This window comes from Takifugu rubripes, chromosome 21 (genome assembly GCF_901000725.2).
Source record: "Takifugu rubripes chromosome 21, fTakRub1.2, whole genome shotgun sequence".
In the NCBI taxonomy this organism is placed as follows: domain Eukaryota; kingdom Metazoa; phylum Chordata; class Actinopteri; order Tetraodontiformes; family Tetraodontidae; genus Takifugu; species Takifugu rubripes.
The window spans coordinates 3,467,601-3,487,970 of NC_042305.1; the positions used below are offsets into that span (position 1 = coordinate 3,467,601).

Below are 20,370 nucleotides of genomic sequence, written 5' to 3' on the forward strand. Positions count from 1 at the left end.
TGTAATTACGAGGGTGAGCCGCCTTCCAATCCCTCCTTCGCAGAGGCCGCGAGAGCGGTTGTGGTGCTTCAGTGGCCCCCCCGAGTCCGCTCCGCTGGTGTCTTGGCAGCCACCCGGTTGTCGGGTGAGACCAACACGTGACAGTGGTGACGTGGGGGAAGATTGTGCGGTTCATCTTGGATAACTGGGCGAGTCAGTCACGGCTGATGAGCACGATTCCATTTGAAATCATTAAACACTGTGCAAAGTCCGTGCTGGGGCTAATTAGCTTCAGCTCCCTTCATTTCCTTCCCGCTACCTTGTTTGCAGGTGATTCCACGCTATATCAAATCCAGCAACGCGGGGTATCACACACGTGCACTACGTGCGGTACGCAACGTGCAGCTTGCCTTGTTCCATCTGAAAAATGCTCCACTTTTCTCAGAAAAGCTTTATTTGTACTGTTTACTCCTATGAGCAGACATTCGTTTGTAGTTTGGGATAATATGGGTTTATACATGTAAGAAAAGGATCGTCGACAAAAAATCAATCATTTTAAGGCGTCTTTTTCAACCACAAACATTGTTTTATAATTGTGTTAATTTATGCAGTGTGTGTGTGTATATATTTGGATGTATTTTTTTTTTTATTATTTATTTTTGGGTATTTGGGGGGGCTTTTTTGTTTGTTTCTTGTGCATTGGATTTTACAATTCGGCTGAATGTTGTCTCTTTCTGCTTATATTGTCTGTAGGTACAGAGTAGTAAGAATGGGGGGGGGTGCTGGCGTCCCTGCCAAAATTGAAACCAAAACCTTCCCTCTTTGTGGATCATGTGTGCACTGAAAGGACGCCGTTGATGGGATGAGACCAAATCACTCGCAGTTGCTCCGCTCCTTTCCCGTGGTAAAATAAGACTCTGCTCTCGTCGCGTTCTTTGAGAGACACTTGATCCGAAGTGATGTGTTGACTCTAAGGCGAGCTGAAAAAGAGTGGATGGCAGGCCGGCTGCCTGTTAAGTCTCTGCGTGTCTCAACATCCTCTTTGGCCTGCTTCTGTCACAAGATGTTGTTTGGCCCAGACCTGATTGCGCTGCACTCTGCAACCCAAGTGGCAACGGCAGCTCAGGGTGCTTGCACACAAACAACACCCCCCCCCACACACACACGCAGGTGCAGCCCGGAATACCGGAGGTCCGCAGCGGGCTTTATCAGTCCTCGGAAAAATCCGTACGTCAAGCGCGGGTTTATTCCAGTGTCATAACGCTGGTTTGCCTCATAGCAGAGTCCTTACATGCAAGAGGAGCTAGCAAAGGATTGTGGCTTCGCAGTTGGGGACTGAATTTGCTTCCATAGAGCAGTGAAGGAACACTGAAGGAAAGAGCAGCTCCTTCTGCTCCAGGCAATGCAGCCTTTTCGTGGATCCACCTAAATCTAAATGATGGACTGTCAACTCTCGTGCAGAAATGCCACTGCAAAGAATAATCTCTCTGGCAGTGGATCATGCTTGGCTGTATGCTACCGATGCCATTTCCTTGTTTATGCGGGCTCGTAGTCTTCACTCGCATGCATGCAGACACGAGCACATGCACGCTCGACAACAGAGCACCCACACAAAAGGCTTCCAGCCTAAATCCTTTCATCGGGAGCGTACAGTGAAATATATGGGATTAATAACCCGAATAGCATTATTTTCTTCACCTCTAGCCTTTAAAATAACGCATGCTTGGCTTGTTCTGTGGATGTAGGGTTTGCCTGCGTATTTCCATGGTTATCAGCGTGTACAAGACCTGCTGGGTGACCTGGTTTCATGCAATCTCCATCTTCTAATTAGAAGGATGCGGAAAGGCTGGAACGAGAGGAGGAGTGATTAGTTGCCTTTGGGTATTTCATAAGTGGCTTTCAGTGCCACATTTGCATTATTTGCTTGGGGTCTGAATAACAAATCAGTCTACCTTTGCAACAAATTGAGGCTAGCAGCTAGATCATCAATACATGAAACATAAAATGGAAGTGGGGGAAAAAAAAAAGGAAATAAGCAAAGCATGCTAACACAATATAGGGGATAAAATGAAGTATTGAAACACAGTAAACAATAACTGTCTCCCATGATTCCAACCCTAAGTGGGCTTCCAAAGCACAGTTTGAAATCTCTGGCTGAATACATTTTTTAAATCTTTTGCTGAATAAATCATTTGTATACTCACACATAGACGCAACGCAATTATGCAGATTTGCTCCGCTACAGTCGAATTAGGAGGGACTCGTTCATGTTTGCACCTAGAAGCTTCGGTTTTATGGAAAAGGATCGGGATCATACGTCATGTACATCAAACAGAATTCCGATTTTTTTTCCCTCCTAATTTTAATTTCAGATGTTCAAAAACAAGTTCTTGCAACATTAAATATAAGTCTCTTATCCACTGCGTGACCAGATGGGTGTTAATGGAACCCCGTCCCGCATGAGGTCTGCGGGGTTGGTCAGTGTGCCCGTGTGGCGGAGGTCCTGTCCGCTCATTCGACCACCCCCCCCGTCCCTCCGCCGCCAGGCTTTGGCCGTTTGCCCACGTCTTCGGAGGGGAACAAAGCCCTCTCCAGCCTGTCATGTTACGTGTCGCTTCCCACAAATGTCAGTGCCACCGTGGGACAGTGATTAATTTTGGTGCACTTGGCAAAATGTCTTCAAGATGTTTGTTTGGGTTGTCTCTTCCCACCCCCTTGCCCACCCCTTGATCCCCCGCGTGTCTCGGAGTCGCGGGTCGACAGTGGCGAGCTCACCCCCCCCCACCCCACCCCCGCCGTCATGCAGTCTCAGCCTCCCCCTCTTTTCGGAGGCGGGCTCATCATCATCATGGAGACACAAAGCGCTACCTGACCTGACAATGATCTTCTTTTCTGACCACAGCCACTTTTTGACCCCCCCCCCCACCCCACCCTCCCTCGCTGTCTGTTGAGTGTATGCTGGTGGTGTATGATGGGAGAAGGCTTGACCCAGCATGAAGGAGCTGCAACACTTCACTGTCAGGGGGGGCTGATTAGCTTATCACTCAATCCGCTGAGAAGAAATACATCATTACGGTAGACAGGGATTCCCCAGTTCAGAGTCTGCTTTTAATCATCAAACTCTGCCCCCCCCCCCCCCCCCCCCCCCCCCCCCCAGTGCTTCAGCCTTACCTCTGAAGCCGATCCCAGAGCTTTGGGTGTAGGAGTATAGATGAGGTGATTAGAGTTAGAGCGCTAACAACAGGATGTAATCATTTACATGTTCTGCAATTCCCCTTTATGGTCTAATTATTATTTGATGATTTTATTTGCCTACGTCCATGAGCAGCGTTGCCCCTGGCCTGGGCTGACGGGCTCTAAAAGTTACGTTGATGAACGTGAAACAGGCCAAAATAGGTGGTGATGCTAATTTAGCAGGAGGCTAAATGGCTACAGTATATGGTATATCAAATATAAAAATATGTTAATGCTGTAAAATACAGGACTGGAGACTGACGTTGTGACTGGAAAATGTGCGTTGGCTTCTCCAAAGTGTGGCATCAGGTATGGTAATTACACTGTCATTAACATTGGGAATAGTTAATGTCTATTAATGTGTTAATGGCCTGTTAATTACTGTACATGCTAGAGCACACCCGCAGGCATTCTCTTAGATTTTTTTTTTTTGTGCCGTGTGGATTTAGGCCAAGCTTAAAAGAGCAGCGATGAAAGAGGATCCTTATGTTTCATTTGTCAGAACAAAGGATTTCCAATGGTAATTTGATCTCGCTCCCTGCCTCTGGAGCTGAAAGTCACTGATCTGGGCGCCGCGACAAAAGGAGGCGATATGAACTCCGAGGAGCTGTGGAGCGAGGCTGCAGTGCGCCAGCCTCTTTGTGAAATGGATCCTCTGAGGCCTCCGTATTCTCTGGGGGATCGCTTTGGCAGTGGGCTACAATAACATGGTGGATTAGAAGCTATAGATCCGGAGTTAAAGCTCACCTCGGATGAGCTTCGGTAACAGGCTAAGGCTCTCCGCCGTGGCTTCTTTCCTGCTTTTCTTGTTTCACTGCAACATCTACCTCACGTGTATAAGAGAGACGACCTTTGCGGCTATCGGCAGGAAATAAATTCTGTTTCGATCAGTTAGCTTTGGTAGACCTCTGCGGATCAATGCAATTAGATGAACAGAGTGTCAATATGTGGCTGTGCACCGGAGGCACTGGTCAGCAAAGGGAACTGGGATTGTAGAGACATTCTACTCAGGTCAACGGGAATTACTCAACCAAATCAAATTCTAGAATGTTAACGCAAGAATGCTGCTGTCGCTGGTCGCTGAATGGAAGCGCGAAGATTGTCCACACGTCTCTGGACGTTCTTCAAGGACTATCAACGGCATCAATTCCTTTTAGTCCTCTTTATTGTGTCGCCATCAATCAAAGGATCTTAGCTGAGACGATTCAGGATTTCAAACTGCATCACAAGATGCTCGACAAAGACTGACGGACGGCAGATGCTAAACTGGCTGGAAAAACCCGCAGGTAAATGCAGGTTTTAGCCAAATTCACAGGGATACGTTGACTTGACCCCAAAACAAATGTTCCATTTGTAAAATTACAAAGCTCCTCTCAGTTTTCCGCAATTGCGATGTGTTTATATTCTATAACTGCAAAAAAAAGCAACAACCCAGTTTTGTCTTTAAGAGCTTTTCTCTTCTACTGTCTGACAGCAGCGTTAGCGCAGCAGTGAAGCCCCTTCCCTGTTCTGCAGGCCACATTAACCCAGCAGGGCTCTGGCTTTATGGCTCTCCTGCTCACACTTCAGTGATGAGAGTAAACAAGCAGAGGGCCAAAGGTCAGCAAAGCCCACAGAATAAAGAGGGCAGGAGGGGGGAGGCACGGGGAGAAAAGAGAGCAGGCCCGAGGCAGTGCTCAGATCACTGTCAGGGCTTCAAGCAGGCGATGATGTACGAGACAACAGCCCAGGACCGGAAATGATTATAAACAGAGAACAGGAGAGACTATATGAGAGAAAAGGGGCTGTATTGTCTTTATCTGTCAAATTTGTTGCTTCCTCGCGTCTGATAGCGCCACTGAAACCTGTGCAAAAAAAAAAAGAGAGCTCCCCCTGACTGATAGGGATGGAGTAATCGCAGCATCTGCTTTTATCGGCCTCACGCAGGAGAAATGAGGGACAATCATGTGGCCGAGTGCTCTTTCCTCCGCTCCTCCACCTGTGTTATTAAAGGACAAATGAGGCAGATGTTGCATGAAAGTTGGAATTTTACATCTGTTGTCTTCCCCTCCCTCACACATTGCTGTCTTGTAATTAATCGAACCAGCGTCGTCCTCGTTTGGATCTCCTCATTCTTATATTTACGCTGCTCCCACCAAGGTGACACGTCTCCCGTTTTCTCTTCTGCACTGAGAATAATCCCGCTTTGACTGTGGAGGTGGATTAGAGCTAAACTCGGCCGCCCAAACTTGTTTTAATACCCGTATCATCAGACAAAAACAGGATAAGGATTTGAGCTGCTAGCATGCGACTGTGGCTTTGCGGAGTTGCTACACAGATTTGTCAACCGCACAGCAAATTAAAGATATTATCTTGGCTGGAGCCTATTTTGTGGGAGTTGTGTGATGATTCTGAGCGCGGACGGGGAACCCTCCCAATAAATGCTACCCAGATAAAGCTGTTAATTAAATAGTTTGGTTTCTGTCAGCTATCCTTTCTTATTTACGCTTGTCTTTTTTTAAATTTCATTTTACAGTTTACGGGCTTGAGCCGTCACGCCTCCCAACGCGTTATGAATGGCCGGCTGCAGCCGCTGTGGCACAAATGCACCCTGGTGGACTCCTGTAGGGCTGCACATATCTCGGGGCAGCCCAGTAATCATTTTTATCCCACTGATTTCCCAAATAGAAATGGGCACGTATGATAAAAGTGTCACGGCCACTCCACATGTCAGCGGGCTAACAGGATTACGTGTCACTTTCCCGTGTCTCGCTCTGTATTTCCTTTGCCGTTAACGGCCGCGTTATTGTGCGCAGGAACTTTAAGGTAATATATGGTAAGAGTGTAGTGGCAGTTTATGGCCTGTGATTATTCAGTTTGAATGAAACTGGTGATTTATGCCCATTTAGCTGAAAAGCCCTGTAAATTCCCCCAGTTGCATTTCCCCGTAGATACTGGGGGAGTGGAGTGGAAGTGACAACTGGGGTTCGTTGTGGAAAGGCGCGCTATGTCCCCAGACTTATATTTAATATACCTGACGTGGGAAACATGCCTACCTACTTACCACTAGCGAGTAAACAGAACAATAGAGATTGGAGCAGCGGTGGCCGACGCACCGACGAGATGGTTGATATTTGAACTAAGATGAATCGATGCAAAGCCTCAATGTCTATCAAGCATTATGATTATTCTCTTGGTAACTCAATTTCATGCTGTCACGATGCTTTCAGTTTGAAAAATAGCCTTCCAACAGGCTTTCCTGTAGTGATTATTCTCATTATTTATCAATCTGCCGATCCACGTAATGATTAATAAACCCTCAATTTCTTACATGACTTGACGGAAAATAGCGACAATATAAAAACAGCATGTTAAAACGTCCATAAACCAGCGATTCAGAAACCAGAACGCTTAAAAATGAACTGGTTCTTTCCTTTTTTAGCCACCGTTTCCCCCCATGAGGTCACAAATACAGCAGCGTTGATATATTTATTTTTATCATCATGTGAAAATGTCTAGCTCCAATGTGGCGACATAAATCCCACCCCATTATTTCGCTTTACACCACATAAAAACGTGCGTAGGGGAGGAACAAGTTGAGCCTGTCGGGACCAGGAGGTCCGGGCGGAGATGATGAGGGTGAGGTTTACTGGAGCAGCAGCGTGTTGTCCACATGGATGGCTTGGCTCCGTGAAGCCTGATGGAGAAACGTCCAGCGTCTCAGTGTTTCCAACACAAATAGCCACATTCATCCAGTCCTCTCACACCATTACACCATAACCACCGCAAGCCAGTCCTTCTGGAAATAGAGGCAAATTTATCTCTGCGCGCGTGAGGCTGTAGAAATCTCCGACGACATCGGTGGGGTGCCTCCATCATGGTGCGTTTAGCGGGTTTCCTCTCTTTGTTTTTGAACTTGCTGTTTGCTCCCTAGCATTGACTGTGCAGGGTCACTCAGTGGCAGGCCGCTAAAAGGGCCTTCTCTGATTGCACGCCTCCTGCCTGACACAATGGAGCCGCTAATCTTCTTATTTAGAATCCAGAGGCTGACCATATCTTAATGAAGCTGTAATGAGCTGTTAAAAATCCCTGAATTGTGGGATTATTGAATCGAAACAACTCTGGTAATCATAATGTTCAAGTAGCCACTCAGTATTTACTGCCCATCCAGGCGCGTCTTTCTCCACTCGTGAGCGTGGATCGCTCACAAGTGCTGCTCTGACCATTAGCTTCTTTTGTCTACCTCGCTGCAGCGCCCGCCGTCGCACTGCTGGGCTTTTAAGTCGCGCACGCACGCTGTTGATATTCGGATCCGCAGACTGACTAGTGGAAATAAGTGGTGTGTTTGTTTTAAAAGTCACCCGCAAGTAAAATAATGCAGCGGGTTTTGTTGGCTGCTGGGCAGATGCTTTCTGCAGGTAGACTTTTCTGTTTAGCATCCTTTCACAGAGTACAAGTGCCACTTCACCACTGAGCATTTGTCACTTTATGGATGTTGCTGTCATGTCAGCCGCTCTGTACACACAGTGTGCAGAGCCGTGTGTAAATAAAAGAGAGCAGCCAGAGACTTGGGCGACAGCGACACGGTTCGTAAAGGGGAGGCAGCCGGTTCATACCTGCGGATGCAAGAGACCGTGGAGATGCTTTGATCTGGTTCTGTTCTGCATCGTGACGTCTCGCTCTCGGAGACCACTTGCTGACCCTTTGTGCTCTTTGTTTTGCTGTTGCTGCAGGTCTCAGCATTCGTGGTGCCCAGGAGGAGGATCCTCCAGACCCCCAGCTCATGCGCCTGGACAACATGCTGCTGGCGGAGGGCGTGGCCGGGCCAGAGAAAGGCGGCGGATCTGCAGCTGCTGCAGCTGCGGCGGTGGCCTCGGGCGGGACCGCAGACAACTCCATCGAACATTCTGACTACAGAGCCAAACTCACCCAGATCAGACAGATCTACCACACAGAGCTGGAGAAATATGAGCAGGTAAATGGGCAGTCCACTAATACTTATACTAACACACACGCACGCACACACACACACGCACACACAGTCTTTTGAGATTTGTACAAATTGAGACAGATCTGGGCTCCAATCTGGATCTCCTCTTTACACAGTTCATCCTAAACCAGGATCTGCGTGCTAATATTAGCATTGTAGTTATTAACTATGTCGTGGTGGAGCGACATCTGCTCTGAATGAACCAATGCTTTGAGCTTCTCATCAAACATGAGAGCATTATGGGTGAAAAAGAGTGGTGCTTCAGTAAAGCCAGGAAGGTAAATTAGACTAATTTACTGGGCACTCTATGAAAGAGGATGTGGCTACAAAGCACTCTGCATGGAGTAAATGCATCTTTCTTCAGAGCGTTTCCAGGTTTTAATTATCTAAATGTAAATACTTAACAAATTTTATTTAGCATAATGAGCCAAAGTGTGCTCCGTGCAAATGAGTGATTCTAATTCATCATGTATGAAGTAGTGGTTTAACATGAGGCTGTGTAAATTCAGTCTCCATTAAGACTTCAGCGCATTGTTAAATCTACATGTTCTAAAATGACTTCACCTGTTATGTCGAAGCAAAAATGTGTAATGGACTCATTTGCTTTGCTTTGATTTGATTTCACATGCCTGAAAGCTCTTCGTGGACGACCTAATCGCTGTGACAAATAAAGAAAATCATTTTCTTTCCAAGCCTTCAAACCAGTTTACATATAGAGCAAGACTTTAAACACCGTGAGGGAATAATTGATATTAAAACAATGAATCCTATTTGAACGCTTTACTTGTGGGGAGTGGTTTAAGGTCCACCGCTGAGCTCTCTGCTCTTTCATTTAAACAGGCCTGCAATGAATTCACCACTCACGTGATGAACCTGCTGAGGGAACAGTCCCGCACGCGGCCCATCTCGCCCAAAGAAATCGAGCGCATGGTGGGGATCATCCACCGCAAGTTCAGCTCCATCCAGATGCAGCTGAAGCAGAGCACCTGCGAGGCCGTCATGATCCTGCGCTCCAGATTCCTTGACGCCAGGTGAGTGTAGGACGTGTAAGGGAGTCTCCGGGCTCTTTCCTTGGGTCCTCCAACAACACCGATCCACAGATTGATAACAGGAAGCAAAGCTATTAGACAGGAACAGAACTATTACATATCTGTGAATGGGAGAAATCAGGATTTCATCGACGAACTGGCAAACTTTTCTGGCTCAGGACGCAGCGTGAGCTTGTCAGAGATGCATGACTGTGATTGTGTCCCATAGATTATCCCCCCCCGCACCTGAGAGCAGTTAAGGCCAAATAAAATGGGGAGGGGAAGTAGTGCGTAATGGATGGAGGGGAGGTCACCAGCAGGTGCTGTGATTACTCTAATCACGGACCGCGCGGAGCTGCGCCGGGCACTGCGGCGAGTCTGTCCCGAGCAGCCGCGTGGAAGCGAATTTTCTGCCCACTGCCGCTCCAAGGCCGCGGTAAACAAGGCAAGCAAATGCTCAACATAAGTAGTGGCCTTGGGAGGCACGGGGCGGGTGGGGGGTCCAGAGCTAGTTAGAGTTTGCTTGTTTCTCCCGGGGGTCCCCGGGGCGGCGGCACGTCAGGAGCGATGCTCAACTGTGCATGCCGTGATTTCTATAATGCTCTGAGATTCCCTCCAACTGGGCTTTGCGCTTCGTCACAAAGCCTACCATCCACCACGCTAAACACCACACATTACATGCTTGGACTGGAGATTGGAGACTAACAGACCACATTTAGCATTGTGTGTGCATGCGTGTGTGTGTGTGTGTGTGTGTATGTGGGCTTGTTAGCGTACTAGATAGAGTCTGGTCTTGTGTGCGCTGACAGGATTCACGGCCGTACACAGAATCCTGCACCCAAAGCCTCTCGGAGCCTATCCCTCATTATTTGAACCCTTTATGTGTGAGATTGATTGTGCGATTCGCGCTCTCCAAATGGACGCGCTAATGCCGGTCTGCCATTAATAGGCCTGCTCTGTCTTTCTCCTGTTTTTCCTCCTCAATCAGGCGAAAAAGGAGAAACTTCAGCAAGCAGGCGACAGAAATTTTGAACGAGTATTTCTACTCGCACCTCAGCAACCCGTATCCCAGTGAGGAGGCTAAAGAGGAGCTGGCTAAGAAATGCAGCATCACAGTTTCCCAGGTGGGTAATGTTCATCTAACAGTACCTGGTGGGTACACGAGGGCTCTTTAGTATAGGTCACACCGCCAAAACCCAATGTCCTTAGCTAACCTTGACATTGTGGCTGCCTAATGAGGCTTCAGTCAACACCGGTCCCAGTCAGTCAGAGCGGGGCCACAGGGACAGGAGGAGGTGTACGTACATCATTTTGGCCTCAATCAAAAGCACCACGCTGTCCTTCCTTGTGGTCCCCTGCCATTTTGCCAGCACATTCCCATCCACCATGTGTCCTCTCCCAGTTGCACCTAGGTCATCAGCTGGAGAGACAAATGGCGTCATCCATTACTGCAAAAAAAAACAACCAAAAAACCCCCAACTAGTTAAAACTCGGTGCTTCAGAAAGACAGGGTGATAGTTCTGCTCATTGAGAGAACCAACCGTCACACTTATGATATAGAAAAGACGCTTTTCTGGGTAAACTGAAGGCAATATCTCTCACACCTAACCCCCACATCTCTGTTGTCTGCTATCACTGTGACTAGATGGTTTCTGATACTCTATTGTTCTATGGCTGTCCTCTTGAGACACCACATGAATCTATACAATAATCTACAGTGTTTTTTTCTTCTGTGCGGGGAGGGGGTGTGGAGGGGTGTAGTCATGCAGAGTCAGATACTGTAAAAGCCCATTCTTTTTTGCCTTCAGGGGGTGGGAAGCACCATCACAGTATCACAGGTATGTCATGACTTCTCCTGATCCACTGTCTTCCATTGTTTTTGTATGTAATATTAAGCCTCACAGTGATGTGATTCCACTACACAGACCCTCCCTCCCTTACACTGCTGGATGGATCACAACACTAATGCTATGATGAGTTGCAGTGTTATATATATATATTTACATGTATATATATTAAAAAGAAAAAAAAAACAGATGAGAAGTGTACCCGTCAACATTTACATCCCACCCCTGAGTTACACAGCAGATACTTATAATTCATATTTGTAAATTACACCCATGTCACCATATTATGTGTGTACAAATGTGTTATGAACTTTTGACTATTGTTTACCACATTATATATATTATATATATATATATATTCTGTTTGCTAGAGTGCCTTGAATGTCTGCTTTTGCCTCATGATTAAAACAGGTTCTCTACACTGACTCTCATGGGAACAAATCAGGCCGCACAGAAATTAGAGGGCTTTTAAAAATGCACTTGAGCTCATCTCAGGCTCCATTAGTGGCAGGCTTCTTGACACACAGAGGTCGCAGTAGACATTCTTATTGACTTATTCTTGGTGATTTAGTCTGTTTTAAGTGAATAACCAAGTCAGGGGCTTGGCAGACAGCTAAGTGCATGGTAAGTTTGTTATCTGTCACCGTGTCTCGGGACTTTCTGAGGCCTCGGCCAAGTCATTTTTCACGAAGCCCGAAACTTTTTTCCGCAGACTCAGTTGAGAGCGCGCCCACAGTTCATTAAGTTAAAAACATCCCTTGTAAATAGGACACCAATATCAGGCTGCTGCACCATTTATTGCATGGCTGCTGATGAAATGCAATGCTGGATTAGAGAAAAGTCATCTAAAATGAAATCAATGCAGGGTTGGAGTGCATTTATTTATTTATTTGGGAGTAAAATGCCTGAAAAGACTAAAGAAAGAAGCACATAAAACTATAACCACCCTCCACTGAAGATAACGATTTGCTTTATCAAAACTGCGTAGTGTTATTTTTATTTTATGACGGTGACGGCACAGGGATGTTGAAAATGAAATTTAAAATGGGATTTTACCAGACGTTACCAAGGCGATGAGAGCACGGTAGAAAGTCCTGTGCAGGACTCCGGGGTTCTATAATCTCTGTGATTTTAAACCACCGTTTCCATTTGTCAATCGCAGATCACAGTGAAACCAGAGTCTCTGATTTGAAGCCTCATTCATTATTAGCGTAGCATGTATATTTAATGGCATCACCTATCTGTGTTCAAGGTTTAGGCCGCTCTAACCTCAGACTCAGAACGATGGTAGACGAAGGGCTGCCTCGTTTTGACCAGAAATAGGGTGAAATAGTTTAAATTATTAACCACAACTCCCAGGGCCTCTCCAGTGGGCAGCACTGAAGGCAATGGGTCTGCACGGTCATTATACAACGGGCGCCTTTGAGGCTGCCGGTGTCAGGTAATTCAATCTCACAACCTGGTTCTCACCGCACATAGGAGTCAATTGAATGCATGGCCTGCCACAAGATAAAAGGGAATTAGTTCTGTAACATGGTTTGCGCTCTGCCCACCAGCGTAGTGTATTTGTTCAATATTTATGTGAACCCGGAGAATCCCTAATGCCAGAGTTCACTGAGCCGGAGACGTCCAGCGGCTGGGATGGGAGGATTTGGTACCAGCGGCGTGTCCGAGCCTCAAACGTTGCACAGCGGCGCGGTGCAATTAATACAGAGAGTTCATCGTAAAGATTAAATAGATTAAAATCGACGCGTTCGCCGTTGCTAACTTAGGAAGCGGTCGCATTTGAACCCGGAACCCAACGATCCGCGCGCTTTGCTGCCATATTGGTGTCGCTTAATGGCACAAATATGTCTTTGTGGGCAAACAGACTCCAGCTGGCACTTCAATAAATGTAGCCGGGTAAATACACTGCATGCCTGGACATTTTGTCTGATTAAACAAGCTGATGAGGTTTAGAAAACATTTGCTGCAGTTTTTCTGGGGGGGTTGGCCACTCTCCGAGCGCTCCCAACCTGCCAGAATATTGCATCGTCTTTGGTGTAAGCAGGTTAAGTAAAAAGGATGATGGCCTGGGCTTTCATTGCTTCCAATTAAACCTAGCTTGTTAGTTTAACCTCTAGGTAAACCCATCAAACAATTGATGTCAAGAAAGCCCTGCCAACAGTGGTCCTCACCTGAATGGTCATTAATTTTAATTGCCTAGATATTAAAGATTTAGAGGTGCAGAGACGTGCAGGATAGGAGCGATCTGATGTCCCGCAAATGCAGTCGGTTTTTACATCGCAGAAACGATGGGCTGCTGGGGGGATATTAAAATTTAAGCACATGGGTGGAAATTAAATAAAGCATCATTAGGGGCAGCTGCTCTTTGGCTGGTCCAGCCGTGGGCTTTAGGGCCAGAGAGGGGGAGCGGGGGCCAACAGCAGTACAGCGACAAGACACTCTAATTTATAGAACCATTAAAAATGGGCATCATCTCATTATTATTCCATGGTTATTGCAGCAGCGGTGCTCACACACAGGGTCCAGCCCTCACACAACTTATCACTGATGTTTGTTGTCTCCTTTTTTACCTGGATAAGATGTTTCTTTTACTATTAGGCACATCCTTGAAACGCGCGGGTTATTCTTTGTTACGATTACTGTTATTATTATTATTATTATTGTCGATCTCAGATTGAGCCCAATTTCTTTGTGAAATGTTGAATATGAGGCACATCTCATATCTGATGAAGAGGTTTTATACTGAGCTGTATTTATTACTTCATTTATTGAAATTGTCGCCGCTTTGCAGATTGTGTTTTAGAATTTGCAGAAGAAGCCGGGGGGGGGGGGGGGGGTTCTTTTGTGATCCACAATGAAACACATTCAACTCGTGTTGTCTTGTGCTGGCAATACTCAGGTCCATTCACTTGCAGGAAAATGTATCGGGGGCATTCAATATCAGCAACTGTAATTTAAAAAGACCCGGTGTCAATCACCCAGACCCACTGCTCTGAAGTCAGCGTGTAAGTGGGTGGAAGATTAACATTCCTAAAAATTCAAGAGGGAGTTCTATCTTTTACAATCAGCTCTGCCATGAGTGCAGACGGAGTCCCTTGTGTTTTGGTTTTGTCTGGAGACGGAGCTCGAGAGCGTGTCACGCTCCCATCCATGAGACGACACAAGCGGCTCCTGATTATGGCTTAATTAGGTTGTGTACCCGGCGGACATTACTGCAGGGGCTGGGAATTTGGTACTTGATGGACCTAAACATGACATCTTGAAACAATCCCACTGCTCGGTGCACGCTGCTGTGGTTGCTTGATGTCTGACTCCTCTGCTCCTCCTCCTTCTTCTGCTCTCCTCTCACACAGGTATCCAACTGGTTCGGCAACAAGCGCATCCGATACAAGAAAAATATCGGCAAGTTTCAGGAGGAGGCCAACCTGTACGCCGCCAAGACCGCCGTCAATGCAGCGCAAGCTGCAGCCGTGGCAGCGCAGAACAGCCAGGCGAACTCCCCGACCACACCTAACTCCGGTAGGCACCGCTTTTAGATACAAAGACAAAGTGTGCCCTTTTCCGCTGCCTTGTTCTCTCCCGCACTGTCGGAGCGACAGGCTGTGCTCCCAGCTCTGGGATCACAGTGTCTCCTGTCGTAAGACAGTTGATGCCGAGCAAACTCATGCATAAAAGAGCGTTCCTGACTTGTGAACCGAAAACATATGTATTTTTCGCTAAAATGGAATAAGAATCATCGAAGGATGTCATGGGAGTTGTTTTTCCATGTCTTTCTGTCAACTTCCTGTCATTTGGATCGTAAGGGTACGTAGGCGCTCTGAATAGTTGCTTTTCTGAATAATTAGTGGGGGAATCTTAATTAACAGTAGTGAATCAGAAATAATATCCAGATTAGGCCCTTGAATTATACTGATAACAGACATTCAAGTGGTTATATCACAATATAACACATTTGCTATTTTTCTACAGAAGTCCTTAATAAATCTTAGCAGCGATAAACATCACAATGTTTCATCAGAGCGTTTGAATTCGGTACTTTCCAATAGTAATGGACAAAGTATTGGGCCAGATCCATACAGAGCAGAGGTGAAAACACTATTTATATCAGCAGATTTGAGTTTCTTAAATGATGAAGATGTCTTCCCAATGATCTTTGCACTGTGACACACACTAGATGGAGCTTCATTGATCAGCCCTATGGTAAATATCTTGTTTTAAAAGGCCCTGAGCCTCAATAAAGCATGTTTAGTTGGCTTACTGGACTTGGTCGAGCTGCGTTGGGATGTGGCGAGCTTATGAAGTGGTCCCTTTTTCTTGCACCCAGGATTCCAGATGAAAGATGAAGAGTATCAGCTGGATTCTGCAGAGAGCAAAAACACTCTTTTAACCAACATGTTTACTGGTACTGCTCTTTTCATAAGCTTCTTATTGTCCTTTTGTCATCACACCATGTGTTACCCTCACGCCAACGTTAGATTGGAAGTAGGTGATGTGGAACGACTGGGAGCTTAAGTGCCACCCCCGCCCCCCCCCACCCCACCCCCCACGTGTCATGTGCTTCTCATTTCATTTATATCAACCGCATTTGTGAAAAGATCCTCTTTCCTTCCTTCACCCTTGCTTGCTTTCATGGGAGTCCTTCGGTGTATCCCTCCGCCTGGGTCGGATGTGTGTATGCAGATGTGTGTGTGTGTGTGTGTGTGTCATCCACATCCAGTCCCTCTGGGATCGTCACATTCTACAAATTTCGGCGAATCGCAGCGATCACGCTGAGTTTTATCAGTAAGAGCAGCGCATAATGCGGAGCCATACGTCAGTCAAGCCGCTTCCTTGTTTGCGGCTGTGACGCAGCCGCTGCGTGTGACGCGCTCGTCCCACGTTGGGGGACAGTTGTGAGGCCTTCCGCCTGGAGACGGCGGTAAACAATGGTGGGCCATTGCAGGAATGCCCCAACCAAAGGCAGCAACAGTGGCGATATGTCACCCTGACACACAGCTGCTGTTTTAAAAGTGCCGTCACACAAACACATTTCTATAATGTGAAATTCTGGAGGGGCTGTTCTTCTCGTGTGTATGTGTGTGTATGTGCTCCTTTATAGCCTTCTAGTGTATTCAGCTGCTTACATCCTCCCTTTCCAGGTTCTTCAGGTTCTTATAACCTCCCAAACTCTGGGGACATGTTCTTGAGCATGCAGAGTCTGAATGGGGATTCTTACCAAGGGGCACAAGTCGGAGCCAATGTACAGTCACAGGTAGGACCACCAACCAGGGACGGTTCCTGATAACGCAGTGCAGAGGGCTGTCCGTGTCTTGCCTGTGTGCTGGACTCAAACATCCACAGTGCCGTCTCAAGCACCAAAAAGTCAGCTCCATCTGACCTTCAATTGAATGTTTTGCTGTGGGTGGAACGTTTTGCCTGCCAAAATACAGCCGACCCCACTGCTTTCAGGCAAGGTTATTGGCTCAAATTCCAAACATTTCAACTTATGTGAATGCATTTGGCTTTGACTTGAACTCTTGGGTTGGTATTAGGGTTTTTTGTTTTTTTTGGGGGTATGTTGTTCTCCCCTTTTTTCCTGTATTCCAATATTGCTGTCTCATCTTGTTATTGTGTCTTGTTGTCCTCCATTTTATAAGTTGCGTAACGTAGTCACACAACACACACACACACCAAAAAAACCTCAGAAATCAAAGCTAATGCTCAGCAGCCATAGAATACCCACTACATTACCATCACTCCTGTTATCCCATAGAGCCTGTAGGTAAATGCACACCAGTCAGCATCTGTCGCTTCGCTAAGCATGTTTGCAGTCAGTGTCATTCCGTTCTCAGACACTCTGCTGACCAGCTTGTCCACCTTGTCTGTCCCATCAGGTGGATACCATGCGCCATGTTATCAGTCAGACGGCAGGATACAATGATGCTCTCGGGGGGAACGCCATGTACAGTCCCCACAGCTTGAATGTAAGTAGCCGAGACAGAGACGGAATGCCAAGCTGTCGCCCATTTACCGCGGAAACCCTTTAATTACTCACAAAATCCGACTTTTAAAATAATAATAATGAAAAAGTTACTGTTTTGAAACGCTTCACTGAGTCTTCCACATCCATATCACGGCGATAAGGTGTGAACACGTGATTGCCGGCAGCTTTTTCCCAGATATGAATTCCATCTCCTTTGATAAGGCGCCTTTTTGGAAAAGCGGTCGATTATCTGAAGCTGATGGAGTAAAGATTAATTTAATTGATGAGAAGATGAGAGAGCCTTTCTCTCTCTCTCAAAGTGACAGTTTTGGTATTTTTGCTGGGTGATGTTGTGCCTACAGGAAAAATGCATTTTAAGAATTATATTTAATGTTATCTAAAGCTAAAGCTTTTAAAAAGCTTGGAATCCAGTAGAGTGAGATGTCATTTAAAGGCAGATTTATAAAATAAAAATCCCTGTGACTAAATTTAAGAGTTACGCAATATATGAGAATGCAGATAAGCCACTTAGTTGCACAAGTAAAACTTCAACTTGGATTGCATCTCTAATACATCCTGCATCAAAGTCTAGATAGACAGAATATTATATATGCATGAGAAAAGGATGAAATATTTATGATTTATTTATCACAAAAAAAAAAGATTTGTAAAGATTTTTTACACATGAAAGGAAACCAGAAAGGTCCTTTTCAGCTTTGAACAGTTTTTGCTGAAGCCGCATGGCTGTAAGCTCTTAAGACACGTCAACTCCAACCAGGATCAAGTGTTTTTCACTTTCTCACAAGGTTTCTCACTTCCGTGCAGGGTGTCAACCTGTGCCTACCGGCTCAGCCCAGCTTAGTGTGATCCTCACTCAACAACCGCGGTGCAGGAAAAGACCGAATCGGAACGAACGGCACAATCACCAAATATTGGTCATAAATGGCAGCATTGTTCTGACTCCACATCAGCGGCAGCAGCCGCAGCCATAAAAATGCATTATGGAGATATTAGCATAGCCTAACCTTTAGCTTTGTTTGTGATGACGTAGATGGATCCAGTAAAGGCTAGGTCACGCCTGGAGCAAAGCAGAGTCAGACTGGCTAAGACTGGCTCTCTCTGCGAGAGGCCCGGCCTTGTCACTTCCACTCAGCTCCCTCACCTCGCCCGGCACGAGCCCTCCCTCTTCCTGACTGACAGCAGAATATGTAGCGACAAGCTGTCGGCCGTAGCAGAAATCTGCTTAGACACTGATTTCAGGCAGCGCCGCCATTGGTCAGGAGTCACTGCAAATTTGTGCTGTGCTAAAACGCAGCAGTAGGCTAACGTCAGAGCAGCGATGTCTTATCTTCATTTATCTGCTTTTATAGTTTGTTGTAATGTCACAGGTGTGTTCTGGACACACGCCGTGCTCGACTCCATCTCTTTCCCCCTTTAAAGTGACTGACCCTCTTCCTGTTTCTGTTCCAGGGTAATGGCGGATGGCAGGATGCAACGACTCCATCTTCAGTAATATTGCCAACAGAAGGGCCAGAAAGTGTGCACTCCGATACCTCGAACTGATCCGTTCTTAATGCATCATCAGCCACACCGCAGACATGGACGTTTTCCATTAGAAGACAAACATCACAACAGCATTAAAAAAAACACGTGGAGAAAACTTCCACGAGCTTTTCCTCCGACCCCGCCGCAGGCAGCATCGTTTCTGTCGTCACAAATCTTTATTAAACACGTGTTTGTTGTAGGGGTTAGCACACCCAAACATTAAACAGACCATCTGGATTTTAAGTACAGTATGACTTGGATATTGGTTTGAATGTGGATTTAATTGCTGCTTCCCACTTTGATAATTGGTCTCCGTTTCACACGTTAAGCTAAGTAAAACACCGGCGTTATCCACAGAGAGTTAGTTGCCATCAAGATTCCAATTTTGCCTTACAGCTGCAAACGTCGACGGAAACAACCTAAAAATCTGGAACATACAGGAATAATTGATTGCTTGACTTTAAATGACAACATTCCATCCTTCAGAATTTCTTTGTTCAGTGTGTACATACCGTATGTAAACTCTTCATTTTTTAAAAATTCCATATTTCTCATTAACGGATCCTGATGAATGGCCACAGTATTCATGAAAAGTCATTTATGATACAGCTTGATTATAGATCTGTCCGATCGCGGCTTTATTGCATCATTCAGATCCATACAAACCAATAACTCCCGACCTTCCTGTAGCTTAGAGTGCTCACTTACTACCTCTAAACAAAACCAACACCATCGTGTCATCGTTTCCTCCTCATTTCATGTTTTAATGTAGTTTACTTTGATGACATCTTTAAACATTGTAAACTTTTCATTCTCTATGTAATCTAATGTATATTCTAATCTTTTATAAAATGACGTTGCTGTACTGCAACTAAAATGATTAAAAACACCAGAACAATATTAATACCATGAGTAAAGGAGGGTGGGGGGGGGTGTGGGGTTGTTTGCTTTTGGATTTTATGCAGTGGGGGTGGGGGGGCGATGACCATTGTTGATAAATTAACCTAACAGTAAAACTGTTGTAAATACTGGGGGGAAAAAAGAAAAGAAAGAAAAAAAAGCATTTTGAATGTTGCTCATCTTGTTACTAAATCATGAATAAAAGGAAAAAAATCAAAAAAATCACCATGGAAACTGTAATGCATAGAGGTTTCAGTATTCTGAACTGTACATCTTCGGCTCTGTTCAACAGGGTTCAAAAGCGTCTTTCTCTTTTTTCTATTGTATGTGATTCTGAATCTGAGAAGTCATAACAAATGATTTGTGGCAGTGATTCTAACGTATTAAAGATGTTTAGTGTTACTTTCTAACCAGACTACACCCTGGACTGAGAAGTCTTCCTAGTGGTAGTTGTGTAATTTCAAACATGAATAAACCTTTTGCTTTCATGATGCCGGCGTGTGCGCTTCTTTCATCCTGCAGAAGCTCCACAGACCTGCTGGTGTGCAGGTCAAGACCACTAAACTACTGATGACCATATCATGGAACACTCAAAGATGGGGGGGGGCGGTTTCTGTTGAGTCCAATCAGAACAGTGGCCCCCAAACTCTGGCCTGTGGGCAGATACGGCCCGCCTCCACATTTGGTCCGGCCCCCTGAACAATACCAGAAAGCATTTTGATTTTTTTTTCATATATATGTATTTGTATTTGATAATATAGTTGGACTTTAGAGACTGCTCGTATGAGTCATTTAAGTAAGAGATTCTACTCTGACAACTAAGCTGAACTTGGACCTGTTAAGATTGTGCACGGCACAATGGAAACTTTATGTTCCATGGACTTTTTTTATGTGAAGAAA

At 45.8% G+C, this 20,370-nt stretch overlaps 1 protein-coding gene across 9 annotated transcripts in view; it reads left to right on the plus strand.

Moving 5' to 3' along the window:
- Positions 1-19,961, plus strand: part of pbx3b (pre-B-cell leukemia homeobox 3b) — a 52,242-nt gene extending 32,281 nt beyond the window's left edge. For 2 of the 9 annotated variants that reach the window (XM_029829893.1, XM_029829894.1), the window contains exons 3-11: positions 7,926-8,167; positions 9,023-9,213; positions 10,199-10,334; positions 11,019-11,048; positions 14,417-14,582; positions 15,388-15,465; positions 16,202-16,314; positions 16,937-17,026; positions 18,496-19,961. In XM_029829893.1, coding sequence (XP_029685753.1) covers positions 7,926-8,167; positions 9,023-9,213; positions 10,199-10,334; positions 11,019-11,048; positions 14,417-14,582; positions 15,388-15,465; positions 16,202-16,314; positions 16,937-17,026; positions 18,496-18,588 — 1,139 coding nt within the window. In that variant the 3' untranslated portion in view covers positions 18,589-19,961. The remainder of the gene's footprint in view (positions 1-7,925; positions 8,168-9,022; positions 9,214-10,198; positions 10,335-11,018; positions 11,049-14,416; positions 14,583-15,387; positions 15,466-16,201; positions 16,315-16,936; positions 17,027-18,495) is intronic. The other 7 variants (XM_029829897.1, XM_029829898.1, XM_029829895.1 and 4 more) reach the window with 5 other exon arrangements.
- The last annotated feature ends 409 nt before the right edge of the window (positions 19,962-20,370 follow it).